The 17,935-nt window shown below is 38.8% G+C and overlaps 1 protein-coding gene across 4 annotated transcripts in view; it reads left to right on the forward strand.

The window, feature by feature from the left end:
- Window positions 1-17,935, forward strand: part of fryl (furry homolog, like) — a 77,530-nt gene that overhangs the window by 25,568 nt on the left and 34,027 nt on the right. For 2 of the 4 annotated variants that reach the window (XM_088077985.1, XM_088077986.1), the window contains exons 7-30: window positions 669-748; window positions 2,024-2,104; window positions 2,257-2,425; window positions 3,462-3,554; window positions 3,665-3,763; window positions 4,603-4,704; window positions 7,841-7,885; window positions 10,687-10,790; window positions 10,984-11,092; window positions 11,205-11,291; window positions 11,376-11,547; window positions 11,654-11,786; window positions 11,869-11,976; window positions 12,094-12,331; window positions 13,038-13,214; window positions 13,334-13,420; window positions 13,508-13,776; window positions 14,756-14,963; window positions 15,252-15,376; window positions 15,485-15,542; window positions 15,633-15,724; window positions 15,832-16,004; window positions 16,454-16,614; window positions 16,698-16,808. In XM_088077985.1, the coding sequence (XP_087934111.1) occupies window positions 669-748; window positions 2,024-2,104; window positions 2,257-2,425; window positions 3,462-3,554; window positions 3,665-3,763; window positions 4,603-4,704; window positions 7,841-7,885; window positions 10,687-10,790; window positions 10,984-11,092; window positions 11,205-11,291; window positions 11,376-11,547; window positions 11,654-11,786; window positions 11,869-11,976; window positions 12,094-12,331; window positions 13,038-13,214; window positions 13,334-13,420; window positions 13,508-13,776; window positions 14,756-14,963; window positions 15,252-15,376; window positions 15,485-15,542; window positions 15,633-15,724; window positions 15,832-16,004; window positions 16,454-16,614; window positions 16,698-16,808 (3,081 nt within the window). The remainder of the gene's footprint in view (window positions 1-668; window positions 749-2,023; window positions 2,105-2,256; window positions 2,426-3,461; window positions 3,555-3,664; window positions 3,764-4,602; window positions 4,705-7,840; window positions 7,886-10,686; window positions 10,791-10,983; window positions 11,093-11,204; window positions 11,292-11,375; window positions 11,548-11,653; window positions 11,787-11,868; window positions 11,977-12,093; window positions 12,332-13,037; window positions 13,215-13,333; window positions 13,421-13,507; window positions 13,777-14,755; window positions 14,964-15,251; window positions 15,377-15,484; window positions 15,543-15,632; window positions 15,725-15,831; window positions 16,005-16,453; window positions 16,615-16,697; window positions 16,809-17,935) is intronic. The other 2 variants (XM_088077987.1, XM_088077988.1) reach the window with 1 other exon arrangement.

A 17,935-nucleotide genomic window follows, 5' to 3' on the forward strand; every position in this document is an offset into this window, starting at 1 on the left:
AAATGTCTCAAAAAGCATTAAATTAAACTTTCAGTGTCTGAGACCTGCAGACACCCTGGTTGTGGTTTTACCTTTGATGTGATATCTGTTGTAGTTTAATAAAATCATAACCAGTCAAACACAGCAGCGGTGTATCTTTACCTTTGCACTTGCTAAACAGACGTAGTTGTCTCAATTTCAGATGGAACAGTTAGTTTATAGATTTGTTGTAATCTTGGTCAGCTTTTTTATTGCATCATTTGTTCAAATTATCAGATATTGTTAACTGCCAGAGCAGCATTCACCACTGATAAGGTTTTTTTTATTGTCTCACTAGTGATTTGCCGACTCAAAAAGATAACAGCATTGTTTAATAGGTTTGTTCTTTTTTATTTACTCACCTTCTGTGGTACAGAAAAGAGCCGCAGTGTTGTTAGCGAGGTCTTTCCCCACGGGGCGACACAGTAAATAAACACAATGGCAACAGACCAACTTCCAACTGAGAGTGTTTCTGAAGTGGACTGTTCAAATCTGTGCAACATTCTGAACTAAAAGCCAATCCCTGGAGACCAGAGCTAAGTTGTCCTTGGCTTTGCTCCTGTAGGGAGGGCAATGAATGGTAGCAAAGAGAAAGAATGAAGAATATCAATGCCTCCAATAACACCAATGATTCCATGTCTGCGTCACAGATTCCTCTTCATCCAGTGCCAGATGTTCTAGTACACGAAGTTCTAAACCTGGCATTCAAGCACTTTAAACACAAAGAGGGGTAAGTAAGCATCAACACACAGATGAACCAGTGACACAGATGAATAACACATGAATAAAATGTGCTGATGAATACACTCTTGACTGTGACACTCACTTTTGGTTTGGCTTTGCAGTCATTTATTTATTTAGTATGTGTGAATAGACAGTCCGTGTGTCATTATAAACTGTGACACCCTAACGTATCTGTATTAAAATGTCTAAACACGACTACACCTGTGTTACATATTTTATTTAGTTATGTGTTTAGATCATGCAAAATGTGTCCAACAATGTGCAAACCCAGAGCAATATGTAATTTTATTTAAAGTAGTGGTGCATTACGTTTGTTTGCCTGTCTCAATGGCTTCATATCCCCTGAAAAACATGGATAACCAGGTGATAAGTCACTGTAAATTGTGCAATGTCAGTAATATTGTGTTATAGTATAGATCAGATATTATATTCACTCTTGTCCTTTGTAAAGGGGAAATTACATTCACAGTCTGTACAATCAAACACTCAAAACAAGTGTCACACAGGCTAGAAATAAACATCACAACAACACAAGTTGCAACAACAATGACACCAGGCTATTAAACCTTATAAAATGTGAGCAAATTGGCTTGATTTCTTTTAAAAACATGGGATTAATGGAATGAGCAATGAAAAAAGACTGCCAAATTTATCAAGAAATAAAAAATACAAAATTGCCTGAAAATTAGTTTTTAAAAAAAGAAAGAAAAAGAAAGGAGAAAAAACAAGGAAATGACCTAGAAAAAGTGCTTAAAAATTATAGTAATTTTTAAACATAATTTTGTGTAATGTGTAATTATGGTAATTATAAATATAGCTTTTTTTCTTGTTGGGAGGGTTGATATTTTAGCGCTGCTTAGGAGGAGATGGGCGGTAATTAGTCACAGCACATCATCGCATCTTTTTGAATAAGTAGCTGAATTACGTCGTTCTACAGAGTCATTTGACCCGGTCGTGAATGCCGATCATATTCATCATTATTGCATTAGAAAGCCAGATGTTAGTGGGTGTTCATGTTTTTTTTGTGTAGTGGGAATGAGGCTAATTTCAGTGTTTTGTTATTGTCTTGATTGAGAAACCCAGAGTGCCTGAAATGTCATACTGTGCATTTAAAAAAAGCAAATATAAAGCACATTCTGCCCTCCCTAAACAGCTTGAATCAGCTGTGAATAAACACTCTTGCAAAGTCTTGTGTTGTTTTGTTGCCTGGTCAGTCAAATTGCACAAAGTAAGATGTGATGACATATGCTTCAATTGACAGGTACTGTGGCCCCAACACTGGCAATGTGCACATCATCGCAGACCTGTATGCTGAGGTCATTGGAGTCCTTACACAGTCAAAGTAAGCAAGTTTAATTCTGCCTCTTAGCTGAATATCAACTGAATTTTTTGCAGCTTATCACATTCTCAGTCACCTCTTAACCTCTCTCATATCTTTTGGGAGTTGTTAGTTAAGGTGTATTTATATCTTTGTGCATGATTGTGTTTTCTTAGGTTTCAGGCAGTGAGGAAGAAGTTCATCACAGAACTGAAGGAGCTCAGGCAAAAAGAACAGAGTCCCTACGTAGTCCAGAGCATCATCAGCCTCATCATGGGCATGAAGTTCTTCCGGGTTAAAATGTATCCTGTGGAGGATTTTGAGGCTTCTTTTCAGTTCATGCAGGTAAATTTTAGCCATTTTATTTAGTGTACCTACAGATAGCAGTTGGCTGATGTGTGTGTTTACTAGATTAAACCAGACATTCTTTTTTTTAATTTATTTTTTTATTGGTGCCTCTTTGTTCAAACTCAGCAGCTCTCCGTAGCTCATAAAGTTAAATGAGTAACGATCAAAGGTGAGATTTGCCAAGAAGCGAGTGTATGGGTGTATACAGCTTCTCTAAGAGCTGTGAACGGAGCTGTATCTTTTTCATTAATCTCTATACACACTTAACTTGCTGTTCTCATAACATTACCCTGATTTCCCATAGTGATAATGGAACATACTGTGGTTTATGTCTACCACTCCATTTTATCATGGTTTCCACCCATATGGTGATCTTTTTTCAATATAAGATATTTAAATTTTGTATTAATATTTAGGAAACAATTTGTTTTGGTCTGTGACTTCTAAATGTTGAAAGACTAAACGTTAAGTCAAGTCAATTTTATTAATAAAGCCCATTATCACAAACCAGTTTGCCTCAGAGGGCTTCAAAGCATACAACGTCCCTCTGTCCTTAGACCCTCGCATCAACTAAGGAAAAATCAGCCTGCAAATGAAAAAATGACAATAACAGGATGCTGTACGGTTTCTGTTCTTTTCATGTGAGCAGCACTCTCTGGCTTTGCATCAGTTAGTGTCATAATACTTTCCATCACAGATTAGTCAATATTTATTATGTGCATTTCATTTGGAGTTGAGATGTGAAGGCACAGTTTTCTTTTCTGCAGCTGTCATGTAAAAACAGTTTGTTAAAAAAGTGCTTCACAACAAAGGCAAGTGACACAGAAAAGAGGAGAGAGGCAAATAAAAGATGCAACTGGAACAGAGATGCAAATCTCAATTGAAGTTCTTTACATAAACCAGTTATTACAGGCGATACTTTTGTCTTTATACTGAACGTTTATGTCAAACAGTAGCTTCTTCTGCCAGTTTGTCTCTGTTTATGTGTACTCTATGCTCTTCATACATGTTTGTCTTTGGTTCCCTCTTATAGGAGTGTGCCCAGTATTTCCTGGAGGTCAAGGATAAGGACATAAAGCATGCTCTAGCAGGCCTTTTTGTTGAGATCCTCATCCCTGTCGCAGCTGTGAGTAAACATCCAAACGCTTTCCACTGTTTTACTTGAGATGAATTCTTAACTTTATGTAACTTTGTTACTTTGGGATCCATTATAAAAATAACTCATTCATCCTGCAGGCGGTGAAAAATGAAGTCAATGTGCCATGCCTCAAGAACTTTGTGGAGATGCTGTACCAGACAACATTCGACCTAAGTTCCAGAAAGAAGCACTCTCTGGTAATAATTATATCATCGATTTTTTTCTGTCTTCCTCCCCGCCCTTATCTCAACATACTCTGCATCTTTACTACTTCCTTCTCCTTTTGTGTTTCACTCTTCCTGTATTTTGTCGACATTTCCATTGGCCCCAGTGCCGCCAGTCTGTCACCATCATCATCCAGAAATATTTGAGAATAAATACAACCGCATTGTCTATAATGTTTACTGACAGTTTATTTATTTTTATTTGTTCAAGCTTGTTTCTTTGGGACAGTGTATATCATTAAACATTGCTGTAAATATTCCACGTACAGTCATAGTAAAAAATAGAAATACAGTAATAGTAAACTATCAAAAAACAAAATTAATACCATCATAGACTATTAGCACTAATATGTGAATATTTATATTACAATATGGATAATGTGTTGAGTGTGTTTAGTGTGTAAAATAAAATGCCTTATGTTACATTACAATGCTTAAAACTAGTATGGAAGTTCAAAATATGAAAATATAAATGTGTTTGCAATGCTACCATGAAAAACAGAGATATACATTAGTAAGAATAGCATTAAGAATGTATACAATATATACAATATGTGTCACAAATCAGCCTAAGAGTTTTTCACATTTAAAGTTTTAGTAATATATCTGTCATCCAGATGTCATAAAAGAGATCTGTTTTTAGTATGTGAGAGTGTTGTTGTGCTTAGCTTGTCCGTAGTGTGCAATAATTTGGCGCTTTTCTTTTTTACAGAGGCTAAATTACAAAATGTGCATAAAAACACACTCTCTGTAGACACAACTGCTTATTCCTTTGCTTTTTTCCTCTATGTTGACACTGTTTTTCTCCCCAGGCTTTGTATCCCCTGGTGACATGCTTGCTGTGTGTTAGTCAGAAGCAGTTCTTCCTCAACAACTGGCACATCTTCCTCCAGAACTGCCTCTCGCACCTGAAGGTACTGCCCGCCTGAGTCTATACACCCAATCCATTTTAGAAATATTGTGCTCTTAAAAGCACAAAGACTGCATTCTTCAGATGAAAGTATTTTTAGGATGCCATACTCGGCTTGACTGTCAAATTCAAACCTCAGAAGTCTTATGACTCGTGTTATGCAGTCTAAAATGAAATTTTGTTTTTCTTGATTATAGTGTGAAAGCATCGACATTTACCACTGTTAAAAGGAAATTAATTATTGGTATCATGACATTATATTGTTGTTACGTGCTGCAATCATGCTGCAGTACAGTGACTGAAGAGATTGTCTTGGTTGTGAAGGGTGTGCTTTGTGGTTCTGTCTAAAGATCATAATGTACTTTCCCCGCCATTATCAACAACCAGATCTGGACAGGAATAGCACTTGATTTTATAATGTAATAATAGAGTCTTTGTATTTTGTCCACATTGAGCAGAACTTGTAGCTTTTTATTTAAGCACAAACATAAAATAAAAGATTATTAAGTGTCACTAATAATCATTAGTGTAACCACAACCAATTAAATAAATTAAATAAATGTAAAATCTGTAAAATTCACCTCCAAAATATCAACATTTAAGCTGATGCGCTGTGCATATTATGTGTTATCTCAAGTGCTGTTTTAACTCAGGTCTGTTAATGACTCCTTGTAAACCAATTATAAACAGATCAAACCTATTTTCCTCCTGTCCCTGACCACCGTGGAGACAATTCAACCCAGAAGCTCATTGACCAAATTACTGTCTGACTGACCGACTGACTCAATGACTGCCTTTTCCATTCTACACGGATCGCCCTCTGTGGAGATTGTATGATCTTGTGGTGGAGAGATTTCTGTTTTGCGTCTTTGTGATGGTGATTTCCAATTGGTTTTGAATGGCCGTCTGTCTCCTCAGTGATCTCATTCCTGCATTCTCTTTCTCCATTGCAATTGTCTTGGATACCCTTAATTTGAAAATCATAATCAGTCCTCTGAGTGGTGATGCTGATTCCTTGATTGAGATAATTTTACGGGTTTGTGTGATGGTTCGATTGTAGTGATGATTTAGTAAATTTAGGGCACCTTTATTAAACTAGTGATTTTAACCCTGTGGCTGCTCTTAAAAATGGTCAGTTGAAACTAGCCATTACGAGATCTTTTGATTCAGACTAGGGCATCGCAATAAAGTTATTAGAATGATTTTATTATTCACAATGCATTTAAAAGTTTTGACCGTTATTAACATTTGATAAATGTCTTCAGTTCAAGTTTTATTTTTTCTGTTTTCCAGAAGGCTCTGCTGTGAATCAGCACCCCTGGATATGTAAATACATACTATAAATTAGAATATTTGAATACCCAGTGTGTGCACGCATGACACAAATTGTGTGTGGAAAATCAAAACAGTTCATTTACTACATTTACAGGCACAAAATATTCCAGTTTATGCCCTTATTCTGAAAAGGGCAATATTCCTTCTAAGCTCTTTACATGGCTAATAAAAATGAATATTCTGCTAACATTCACGTTCACAAACAGCAATCCATAATGTGGTTAACATGTACTAACACGTCGTTTTTGGCATGTCAAAATATGGAAAAGTGGAACAGCTGAAGCCGCTTGTGCCATTTTGCTTAGTTGCATCAGAATAGGATTTTTCCAGGACTGTTGGACCCTGCAAACACAGCCTTCCTGTTTCATATCTTCAACCACCTTCTCAAAATGGTCCGTGTTAACATATTTGCACTTATCCCAAAAACCTTCTGTCATAATGTTTAAAAGCTAGTGTGCTTCTTCTTCCAACTGGAAATTAGGGATTTTCTTTTTGGCATGCATCTCTACAGCCTTGCAATCTATTTCTTTGTTAATTTGTGTACAAGATCTCCATGACAAAACAAAGAGCTGACCGTAAACGGGCAAAAAACTGTCACAAACACCATTAAATTCCTAGTTGAGATGCATACTCTGGATGTTTAAATAATGCTCCTAAAACCTGAATAACTACAGCATATCCCACGTCTTCATCCTACAATACATCATTTGACAAATATCCATACGGACTATACTATTTACATCACTCATATTAAATTCAGAATATCGTCATATTCAGAATAGTTGCGGAATAATAGTGTGCATGTAAATGTAACCATTTATCCCCTTTTTGGGGGAAGGGCAGGAAGCTCAAAAACTCATGTAGATGAAAGATATAACTAAAGCATTTCATTATAATGTGATTTTAAAACCAAATTACAAGAGACACATTTAGATTGAATACAGTTAACTTTTCTGCATGCACGTGCCTGCTGTATTTTGTGCATGTATGTTCTCGCATGCATTATATGGTTTTATTTATTTGACATAAACTTCAGTAAGAATACAGAAAAAAAATCGAGCTATGACTATTTGTAGAAATGTTGGCACATTGGCAAGATTAAAAAATATATGTTAATAGAGTTTCCTAGAACCTGATTATTATTGGTGGTAACAGAACATTACAAACTAATGGAAATAATAATTTATACTGAAATTGGGCTGCCCTACTTTAAAGTCTGATCCCACAGGGTTAAAATACTGCATTTTGAGCCTGCTTGACATGGATTTAAATGGACTGCTGATGGGTGTCAGCTTTGTAGGTTAAACAGGCAATTTTGTTTTGTTTGCTCTTTTTCGATTTTTTTTAAAAATCCATTTTCCATTCACATCTTTGAATGTCCTTTTCCTTTTATGTCCTTTATCTGTTGATGTTTATTATTTCCTCTGTCCCACTGTCTGATTTCCAGACCACAGCACACCGTGTTTTGCTTTGCTTTTTCACTTTTAAATTAAAATTCTGCTCACTCCATGTTGAGATATGGTATACCATATCTAATACAAATGGACTTTTTAGTACAAGCATGCCACTAGTAACTCCGCTAATAAATCAGCAAGTGGCATGTTAAAGAGTTCATTGTGTTGCATTCCAGTAATATAGTGTTGATTTATGTTCAGTCACACTGACAGGAGTAAAGATACTTTGGACTGCTCTTGTCATATTTGTTTAGGTTTTGTTTTTGCCTATAACTTGCATGTGTCCCACCCCAAACCCTGCATTCTTTGTCTCCTGTCATTTGATCTTTTTCTCACGTTGACTCGCTCCAGATGCCGTCTAACAACAGCATCCGAAAGCAGATTGAGACGCTGCAGGTGAGTTATCTGGTGTCAGTGGCCTGCCTGGTGCTCCCATTCCTTTTAACGGTCCAGGTCCCGTCCAGGTCCCGTCCAGGTCCTGTCCAGGACGTAGGGTAGTACTGTTCTGCCTGTTCAGCTGATTGGGTAGTGAGTCGTTCTCTGTAGTGACTGTGACGTTGACGTGTGAAGAGGAACACGTGAACTCCTTGTACCTTGTGGTGTAGTGTTAGGCTTTGTTGTTGAGCTGGTTCGTGTTTTGGGCAGTGATGATGACTTTTGTCTGATATCTGTTATGTTTTTGCATTTTTTCTGCAGATACATGTTAATGTTTAGTAGAGATGCACAATATATAAGTTAATTTATTGGTATTGGGCAATAATGGCTTTAAAATATGTTGTCTGGTTGCATGAGGACTGATAGAAAACATTCTCTGCATGATATCAGGCATACTGAATATAAATAGATGGTGACAATGGTTTATATTCAGCAATGGTGCCCTTTAGATTGGGGACCAGCTGATATTGGTTTTCCAGGTTCAATACTGACAGGAATTATTAGTAGTTAATGGGACCAATAACCAATATTTAAAACCTGTATGCCTTTACAATAAAAAATCAAAATATTTCTGTCAGTATTTAGAATTTGAAATATAACAAGCTCCAACACAGAACTTTGTTAAAATTCCTTTAGCAAATGTTTAATCAAAACTGAAACGTTCAACATCACATACAGAAAGTTTCCAGACATTTTTTAAAAAAATTTAATTACAAAATAAGTAGAAAAGAAAAGCTCCCTGAGAATATAGATGAAAGGCATAATGACGAATATTGGACCCAATAATTGGCCAGGCCAATGATCTGTCGACCCCTACTTCAGATACATAATCAAAAATAAGTTATACAATGATAACTGCACAATCAACTTTCTCGTACAAAACATAATTACATTTCACAGAGACAATGCAGACACATTTAGAGAAACAGAAGCATTCTTTGATCAAATATTTATAAAAGAATAAAAAAAACAATAATAAATAAATAAACTAACTTAATATAGCTAATAAATAAAAAAACTATTTTTTTGCGTCTCTGTTTCTTACCAGAGGATCAGACAAAACTCATATGAACAAGAATAAAAATATATATCTTTTGCTCTTGTGGAATTTTGTGTTTTTGCAGTTTGTTCTGGCAGTGTTACATTTTTTTTCTCTTTTTCCACTGCATTTGGGATAGACTGGCTGGCAGCGGCCACACTGTGCTTTGCATATTTGCTGTTGACATTAGTTTTTATTAAATTGCTACTCAACATCTATATCTGAGGTGAGAAGTTTCCATTTTTTCCTCAGGACTTCCAACAAAATTCAAGCTGTTATGCAGCGGGGTCTCTTAATCCCATACTACAGTTAACACATAACATGATGTTAAAGAGGTTATATTCCTGAAGACCTACACTATATGATTATGTCATCATGATTCAGTGTACAACACTGGATGTAAGAAGAAAATGAACTCATGATTTTACAAATTAACATAAGATAAGACGATAAGATAAGTTACTGACCTCAGTCAAATAAAAGAACCATCAGGTGAGTGTGAGCTCTTCAAATAGAACCTCAATTATTAATTCACCTTCTTATTTCCCAAATCAATTTCCAATTATTTAATCTTTTTTAATGAACAAAGGTGATGGCGTATGTGTGCTGGAGCAGTTGGAGCAAACATTTGTTTGTGCTCAGTGATCTACGGTTTTATCTGACTGTGATTTGTTGAGTTGCAGCCAGAAAGACTAGACAAATGGTTGCAGTACAAAAAGAGACTGCTGGACTGTGGTGTGCAATGCAGAAATATTTTCTCATTACCCCTGAGCTTTATTTATCGGCATTTACCTTGTTTTTGAGATATCTGCCTCTGACATGTCTGTGAGTACAATATAGCATGCTAAAGCTAGGCCATAGCGTGCTGTTCTCATAAACATGTGCTTCCTCTGTAAAGGATAACTGTGGTAATCCGGGTGCAAGGCCACGTAGTGATGATCTCTGTCCTTAAACTGTGTCTTCACTGTGAGCTACCAGATTGACTGCACGGTTTTTAAGACTTTGAGGTTAATTTAAATTTTTTACCACATCAAAACACAATAGTGTTTTGTTGGTTTTAATCTGTGTTAAATATTAAAATGGGTGAATAAATTAAAAAGGAGGTGCAGTGACAGTGATGTGGTTTGATAAAAGGCAGAGATGTGCAAGCCAGTGGCACTTAATGCTGTGTGGGCAAACAACAAACCTCCATCAAGCCGATAAGGTAAAGGTCATCTGGAAATCCCTACATGCCCGCATCACATGCTCTGAGCACGGTTGCTCGTAGTATGGCCCTGTGCATGTATCTCAACAATATGGATATCCATCATAGCAGGAAACTTGGTTGGTCAGTCAAAAAAAATTCTGAAATATCTACTGTTTTTCTACTCCAGGACACAATTTTTAATTACGTTCAAAATTAAAATGTTTGCTAAGACTTGCTTACATTTTCTTCCTGTTGGGAATGACTGTCTCTGTTCTCAGCTTTTCTCCTAAAAGCCAGTGAATAGTTTTGTATTTCACTATAAAAGCTTAAAGCTTAGCAATCATGACACCATGTGGACTTAATCTGTTCAGACATCAATCAGTGACTTTTTAGAAATGATGCACAGACTGAAACATGATCATACATTTACCCAGTTTGGTTTGATATCAGTTTTTCTAGGGAAAAAAAAGATCTCACAAGTCTCACAGGTGCCTGAACTAAAGTGAGCGGCTCATATTGTTCTTTTTATATCAACAGAACAAAGACCCCAAAATGTCCCGTGTGGCGTTGGAGTCGCTCTACAGACTGCTCTGGGTTTACATTATCAGGATCAAGTGTGAGAGTAATACTGTTACACAGAGGTCAGTTTCAAACCTATGGATGATCACACACACACACACACACACACACACACACACACACACACACACACACACACACTCAAATCAAACCCTTTGTTATTGACGACAATCAATTATAAGTTGTTTAATATATTGCCCTCTGCTTTTCCTCACTACATAAGCTTAAAATTTCCATTCATTTTTTCACCACCAGTCGACTACTCAGCATCGTTTCAGCACTTTTCCCCAAAGGCTCCCGCAGTGTGGTGCCCAGGGACACACCCCTCAACATCTTTGTCAAGATCATCCAGTTCATAGCTCAGGTGAGCTTGGAGCATAAAGTGACACACCTGGATCTCACAGCTGAGCTAAACCTAAGGATACGCTATGTAGCAGCTGTGTGTAAGTGATTGTTGGCCTGTTTGTTTCTTACAGGAAAGACTGGACTTTGCTATGAAGGAGATTATCTATGACCTCCTGTGTGTGGGCAAATCTCACAAAACCTTTGCCATCAACCCAGAGGTAAAGTAGAGACAAGATGTTCTGATGTTGTTGGAGTGTTGGTGGATTCACTCACTCATCCTCTCCCTGTACTCGCTCTCACAGAGGATGAATATCGGTTTGCGAGCGTTCTTGGTGATTGCTGACAGCCTACAGCAGAAAGATGGTGAGCCTCCTATGCCTACAACTGGGATCATCATGCCCTCTGGCAACACACTGCGTGTCAAAAAGATCTTCCTCAACACCACCCTCACTGATGAAGAAGCCAAGGTCATAGGTGGGCTGGATCCTTGAAACTTGACTTCTGATACATTTAAAAACTATGTTTCCTTTGAGAGAGCGTGGCATTGGTAAGCATTGGGTTTTTTGCTGGATGTTTCTAGGCATGTCACTGTACTACCCACAAGTAAGAAAGGCCTTGGATAACATCCTGAGACACCTGGACAAGGAAGTGGGACGCTCAATGAGCATGACAAATGTGCAGATGTCCAATAAGGAGCCTGAGGACATGATCACGTAAGTAACCTCACCCAGGATTCATACAGTTACTCTGTGTAACTGACCTTTAGCAGGTTCTCATGAGCTGTTTGCACCACAGGGGAGAGAGGAAGCCAAAGATCGATCTGTTCCGTACGTGTGTGGCCGCCATCCCAAGACTGATACCAGATGGCATGAGCAGACAAGACCTTATAGAGCTTCTAGCCAAGTAACTCACCCTCCTCTAACCTCCTGCAGACACATCTATACACAATCTGCTGTAGCTCAGGTGGCCTTTGACTCGTCTTCTAATGTCTCTCCCTGTTGGCTCGCTCTCCTTATCCAGACTGACCATCCACATGGATGAGGAGCTACGTGGCCTTGCCTTTACCACTCTCCAGGCCCTGATGGTGGATTTCCCGGAGTGGCGTGAGGACGTTCTCTCAGGCTTTGTCTACTTCATTGTCAGAGAGGTGACCGACGTGCACCCCACTTTGTTGGACAACGCTGTCAAGATGCTGCTGCAGCTCATCAGTCAATGGAGGCAGGCAGTGCAGAGCAGCAATAAGAGCCACGATTCACAGGTTAGTCAAGTAAAGCCTCATTCCCACTGCACCAAAAAACAGCCGAATCCTGTGAACATCTGTTTTTTAATGCTATAAGAATGATTACAACTGGCATTCACACCTGGGTCAAATGACTTGGCAGTAGACACAGGTTTTTAGCGCCTCCAACTCCAATCGCCATTCATGGGAATACAACTTCCGAGGGAACATGATAATTTCAGCTCCTGAAAAGGCGAAATGCAATGATGGGCCATCACTAATTACAGTGCGTCTCCTCTTAGCAGCGCTACAACACTGATCCAAATGAATCTGCGCTTAGTTTGAAAGAGACTGAATAAGTAAGACATAATGCGAAGAAACCACTGAAAGGTTTTCGCAGACCTCTATTCCTTCTGTTGTCTGCTTTTTACCTGTTCTCCAGCCCAAAAAAAGAACCCACACACTCAAAAACACTGGCAGAAAGCCAGACGTGCTGCAGTGCTGTGCTCACTGGCAGTGGGAATGCAGTCTGTCGGCTATATTTGGGGGTTTACCCGTGTTTGAAAAACCTGAGTGCACATACTAATTTTGATGGGAAACAGTCATAAACCTCAGCTTTACTCCCCTCATAATTATTGATTTTATTTTTTGTGGGTTAGTCTACTTTGTGTTCATGGCTGGTTATTTTCAGTGACCTGATTGTCTTCACGTTTGAGTGATTTTGATCACATTTTGTCTCATACAGGGCTCAAGCAGCGGTCACTCTCTGTCGCTGGAGCGTACTCCTCTGTTAGGTGTGCTGCATGTGGTGGAGGGTTTAGCACTGGTGGTGCTCTGTAGCTGCCGCCCTGCCACACGCAGACTTGCTGTTAACGTGCTGAAGGAGGTCCGTGCGCTGCACACTGCACTGGGCATTGGCAAGGTAATAACTCAGAACTTAAACCACATTTTATCCCGTGTGACAAATCGCAGTCAGATGTGTATAAAACTTTACAGGTACTCTGTTGTCTGACCTTTGTTCTACCTACCTTTATCGTCCAGGCGGATGAGGAATTGGCCATTGATGTAATGGACAGATTAAGTGCATCAGTGCTGGAGAGTTTCATTCATCTCACAGGAGCTGACCAGGTATAAACGCCCTTTCTTACTTACGGAATCATAAAACTTGTACAAAATCATCTGAAACTCAGTTTGTCCCTGTGGTTCTCTCTGTAGACCAACCTGCTGTACTGCCCCAGTGGGATTGATCTTCAGACGCTAGCAGAGTGGAGCTCGTCTCCCATCAGCCACCAGTTTGATGTGGTGAGCCCCTCGCACATCTGGGTGTTTGCTCATGTTACTCAGGGCCAGGACCCCTGGGTCATTAGCTTCTCCAGCTACCTGCGGCAGGAGAACCTGCCCAAACATTGCCCCACCGCCCTCAACTACGCCTGGATGTTTGCCTACACCCGCCTGCAGCTACTGTCTCCACAAGTTGACATCAAGTATGTTTCCTCAAGCCTCTCTGTCTTTGTGTTCTGCTTGTACATTTATGTGTGTTTTTTCGTGATTGAGGGTGTTTTTTGTTTTTTATTATTGTTATTGAAAAGGCCAGTTAACATTGTTGTGGTGACATTGTGTGCTGGGATTGTGAACTGAAGCTCTGTACCAAATAAAGCTTAATGCCCATTAAGCTCGCATTATTATAGGGATGCCCTTGTGTGTGGCAGAAGACAGCTACTTCTTTCTCTTGGCTGAGAGTTTAGTGTTTTTCCGCCCTTTTGATGTAATGCCATTGGGTGGGTTTCAGTTAACCCGCAAATTGCAAATATATAATATGCCTAATGGAAACATGCCAATTTCAAAAAAAAAAAAAATCGCGATAAAGTTTTTATGCTCGCATGAGGTGGTATTTCAGGCGATTTGAAAAAAAAAAACATATTTTGCAAAACTGCAAATTTTTTTGCTTTTATAGGTCACATGATGCTATGGCTTTGCGCTTGTCAGTAGGAGCTGGCTCCCTCAGGCATGATGCAACAGGCGCCTCAAGAAGTGTTACTGCATCGCATAACTTTTTAAAAGTTGAGCGGATCATCCAAAAGTTTTGAATTCATAATTCCTCTGTGAAATCGTGGACTATCACCTCCTAGAAATCCCTCATACGTGGCCGCTCTTATGTATAAGGGGCTTGCCTTTTCATTATCACTCACATTACACACCTGCATCGCCTTCAACTGCAAATAATGACGGCTAGCGCGGTGGCTGCAATAGAAATAAACCTGCTAATGTTTTGAAAATCCATAAGCATGCTTCTTGGAATGTTATCACGAGACGAGAAGTCACATAACATCACTCAGTGGAAACGCAGTCATCTTGCAATTGTGTTTTATCTATATTTTGAAAATATTACTTGCGTTTTGCGCAAATCTGTAATGGAAACCTGCCTAGTGATCTGATTTCTCTTGTATGTATGTCTACCAACAGCAGCCCCATCAATGCAAAGAAACTGAACAGTCTGAACAGCAGTGACTCCTACATCGGCCTTTGGAGGAACTACCTGATTCTGTGCTGCAGCTCTGCCTCCTCCTCCCCCTCCATGTGTTCCTCATCCTCCACCTCTGGCTCCGTCCGCTGCTCCCCGCCTGAGACGCTGGCGTCCACGCCGGACAGCGGCTACAGTTATGATTCAAAGGTCAGGAGAACCTCTACAGTCTGTCCACACACATTTATAAAGTCTGGGACATACAAAAACGATATCGCTTATATTAAAGTCTTGTGAGGAAAGTTGTGTACAACATGTAAAAATGAAATCCTGTTTCAATTTAAGTGCTACTACATGTTATATGTAACCATGCATTTTTAAGTCATAAAAATATAGGACCAATATAACACTGCAGCAGTTAACAAGGAACAGATATTAATTAATTCCTTTGTTTTTACATTTCAGCTTTGACATTGCTCTTTCTGTGTGTTTTAATAGATTGTTGGTACTCCGTCCCCCTCCTCCCTGTTCAAACACATTGTTCCAATGATGCGCTCTGAGAGCATGGACATCACAGAGTCTCTTGTTTTGGGGCTTGGCAGGACCAACCCCGTGGCCTTCAGGTAAACAACACTCAAGATGATTGTTCGTATACTTGAAATATGCTGCTACACTTTTAAAAAATATGTCACTTTTTACTTTTATTCATATGTAACTTTTTAATCCTTCAGAGAGTTGATAGAGGAGCTGAATCCCATCATAAAAGAGGCTCTTGAAAGAAGACCTGAAGTAAGTTAATCTGCTAGGAATAATTCCCGCCACAGTTTTGTGTTTACGGACAGTTTACTGATTTACAATGCTGCTGTCTTTACTCTGCAGAACATGAAGCGACGCAGGCGTCGTGACATCCTCAGGGTCCAGCTGGTCCGGATATTTGAGCTGCTGGCTGATGCTGGTGTCATCAGTCAGATGTATGTAATTCACAACAAATTAGGAAATATCATCAGGAAAAAATTTGCACTTTCATACGGCTAATGTAAACAAAAATATATTTTCTTTGTGATTTTTCATGTTACAGAGCCAGTGGAGGGTTAGATGGAGAGAGCCACTCTCTAAACAGCACGCTGCTTGAGTACGTTGATCTGACCAGGCAGCTGCTTGAGGCTGAAAATGACAAGGACTCTGACACACTGAAGGACATCCGCTGTCACTTCAGTGCACTTGTGGCCAACATCATTCAGAATGTCCCAGGTATAAATATCTTTCTCACTTAATTCACTTACATCAGTCTGTCAGAAACAGATTTTCCCTGAATGTCTGTCTGAAGCTAGGGTGATAAAAATTAACCCTTAGGGCCCACTTTAATATAACACACACTTGGATCGTTCTGTGCACAAAATGCGCTTTTCAATATCAAGCTTTAAAAAACGTTGTACATTAATATTATTTTCTACTTTCATTTAATTAGTTTTTTTTAATCATCAGTCTTAATCATAACTGTCAAATAATTTTTTAATTTTCAGAATTTCACCCTTGAAATGCCAGGCTTTTGTCATGATGCCACTATGTTCATAGATGAGAAAAACTCAAAAGACGAGCACATCTAAAATTATCAAAAAAGAAGAATGGAAAGCTCCTAAAATGTGCCATACTAAAGGTTTAATGTCTTATACACTTATTTGTTTACTTGTTGTTTTCAGTGCACCAGAGGAGGACCATCTTCCCCCAGCAGTCACTGAGACACAGTCTGTTCATGCTGTTCAGTCACTGGGCCGGACCCTTCAGCATCATGTTCACTCCTCTGGACCGCTACAGCGACAGAAATATGCAGATCAACCGCCATCAGTACTGTGCACTAAAGGTACACTCAAATGCATTTAATGACCTAAATGTTGAGACACACTCCATACTTGCAGATAACTGACGTCTTTTTTAATGTTCCAGGCCATGTCTGCAGTGTTGTGTTGTGGACCTGTAGCTGATAATGTTGGCCTTTCCTCTGATGGCTACCTCTACAAGTGGCTGGACAACATCCTGGATTCTCAGGACAAGAAGGTGAAAAAACCCTGTATTATTTAGGTCTGCTTTGATCATCACTAAAATTGTATATGACCGTGAGAAGGGCATATGGATGATTTCTGGATTTTAGGTTGAGGTTGCATCGCCAAAGAAACATTCAGCCAAATTTTCAGTGTGAAACAGAAAGTTAAAGAAGACCTGTTATGCTTATCCTCAGGTTCAGACTTGTATTTTGGGTTTCGATTATAGCATGTTGACACCTTTTAATGTTAAAACAAATGATTTTCCTTATACTTGTCGATACTGTCACCCACTGTTAATGATTCATTTTTAGCGCCTGTCTTTTTGAGCCTGCCCCCCAAAAAAGCTCTGATAGGTCAGCGCTCTCAGGTCATCCTTTATCTGATCTCTCAGCGTCTCTATACCATGATGGCAGCAGGGGTTTGACTATAACAGGGTAAAGCGGTACTTTCTACCATGAACAAAATCACCAATAAAAGCCTCTAAATCAAAATGTTTACAACTGTAATGTTCAAGCAGGAAAATGTTTCAAAATCAGGTAAAATTTACAACATTTGCACCAAAATTTCATGTTTCCCTGACACTAGCATGTAGCTACATGAAGCAGTTTATGTAATGTAAACACTTGCAGTAACATGCCTGGAGCAGATGACTAAATAAAGAAATACATCAAAAGGTGACGCCAGTTTGTAGCAAAAGAAGTAAACACTACATGCAGTGTATTCAGAACAGTCTGAAGCCAGAGGTTTTTGCTTACAGAGGTTACTTCTACATACGTTTTTCCTCATTATTTGAAACTTTGGTCACATTTTATATGAACATCCAACAGTGTAACAAAAGATACACATGTAAAGAAAATATAACAGAAAATAAGGAAAAGCCTAATAGATTTGCGTTATAACAGAAATGGTTCTTACTTTTTCCTGAGATTAATTAGCTTACACTCAAAGGCAACGCTACAAGTTTTGACCTGTCAGTCTTCATCAAAGCAAATAAAACCTCTTAGCAAGATCATAAACTCCACCCAAACCAGGTAATCTTGATCAATAAATGTAATGGTGACAATTAAAAAAAGATGAGTATATAATTATTATATCTCTTGTGATACAGCTAGACTAAGTGTGGTATAATTATTTTATGAG

Source organism: Plectropomus leopardus, chromosome 5 (genome assembly GCF_026936395.1).
Source record: "Plectropomus leopardus strain MGB_pleo_1.0 chromosome 5, ASM2693639v1, whole genome shotgun sequence".
In the NCBI taxonomy this organism is placed as follows: domain Eukaryota; kingdom Metazoa; phylum Chordata; class Actinopteri; order Perciformes; family Serranidae; genus Plectropomus; species Plectropomus leopardus.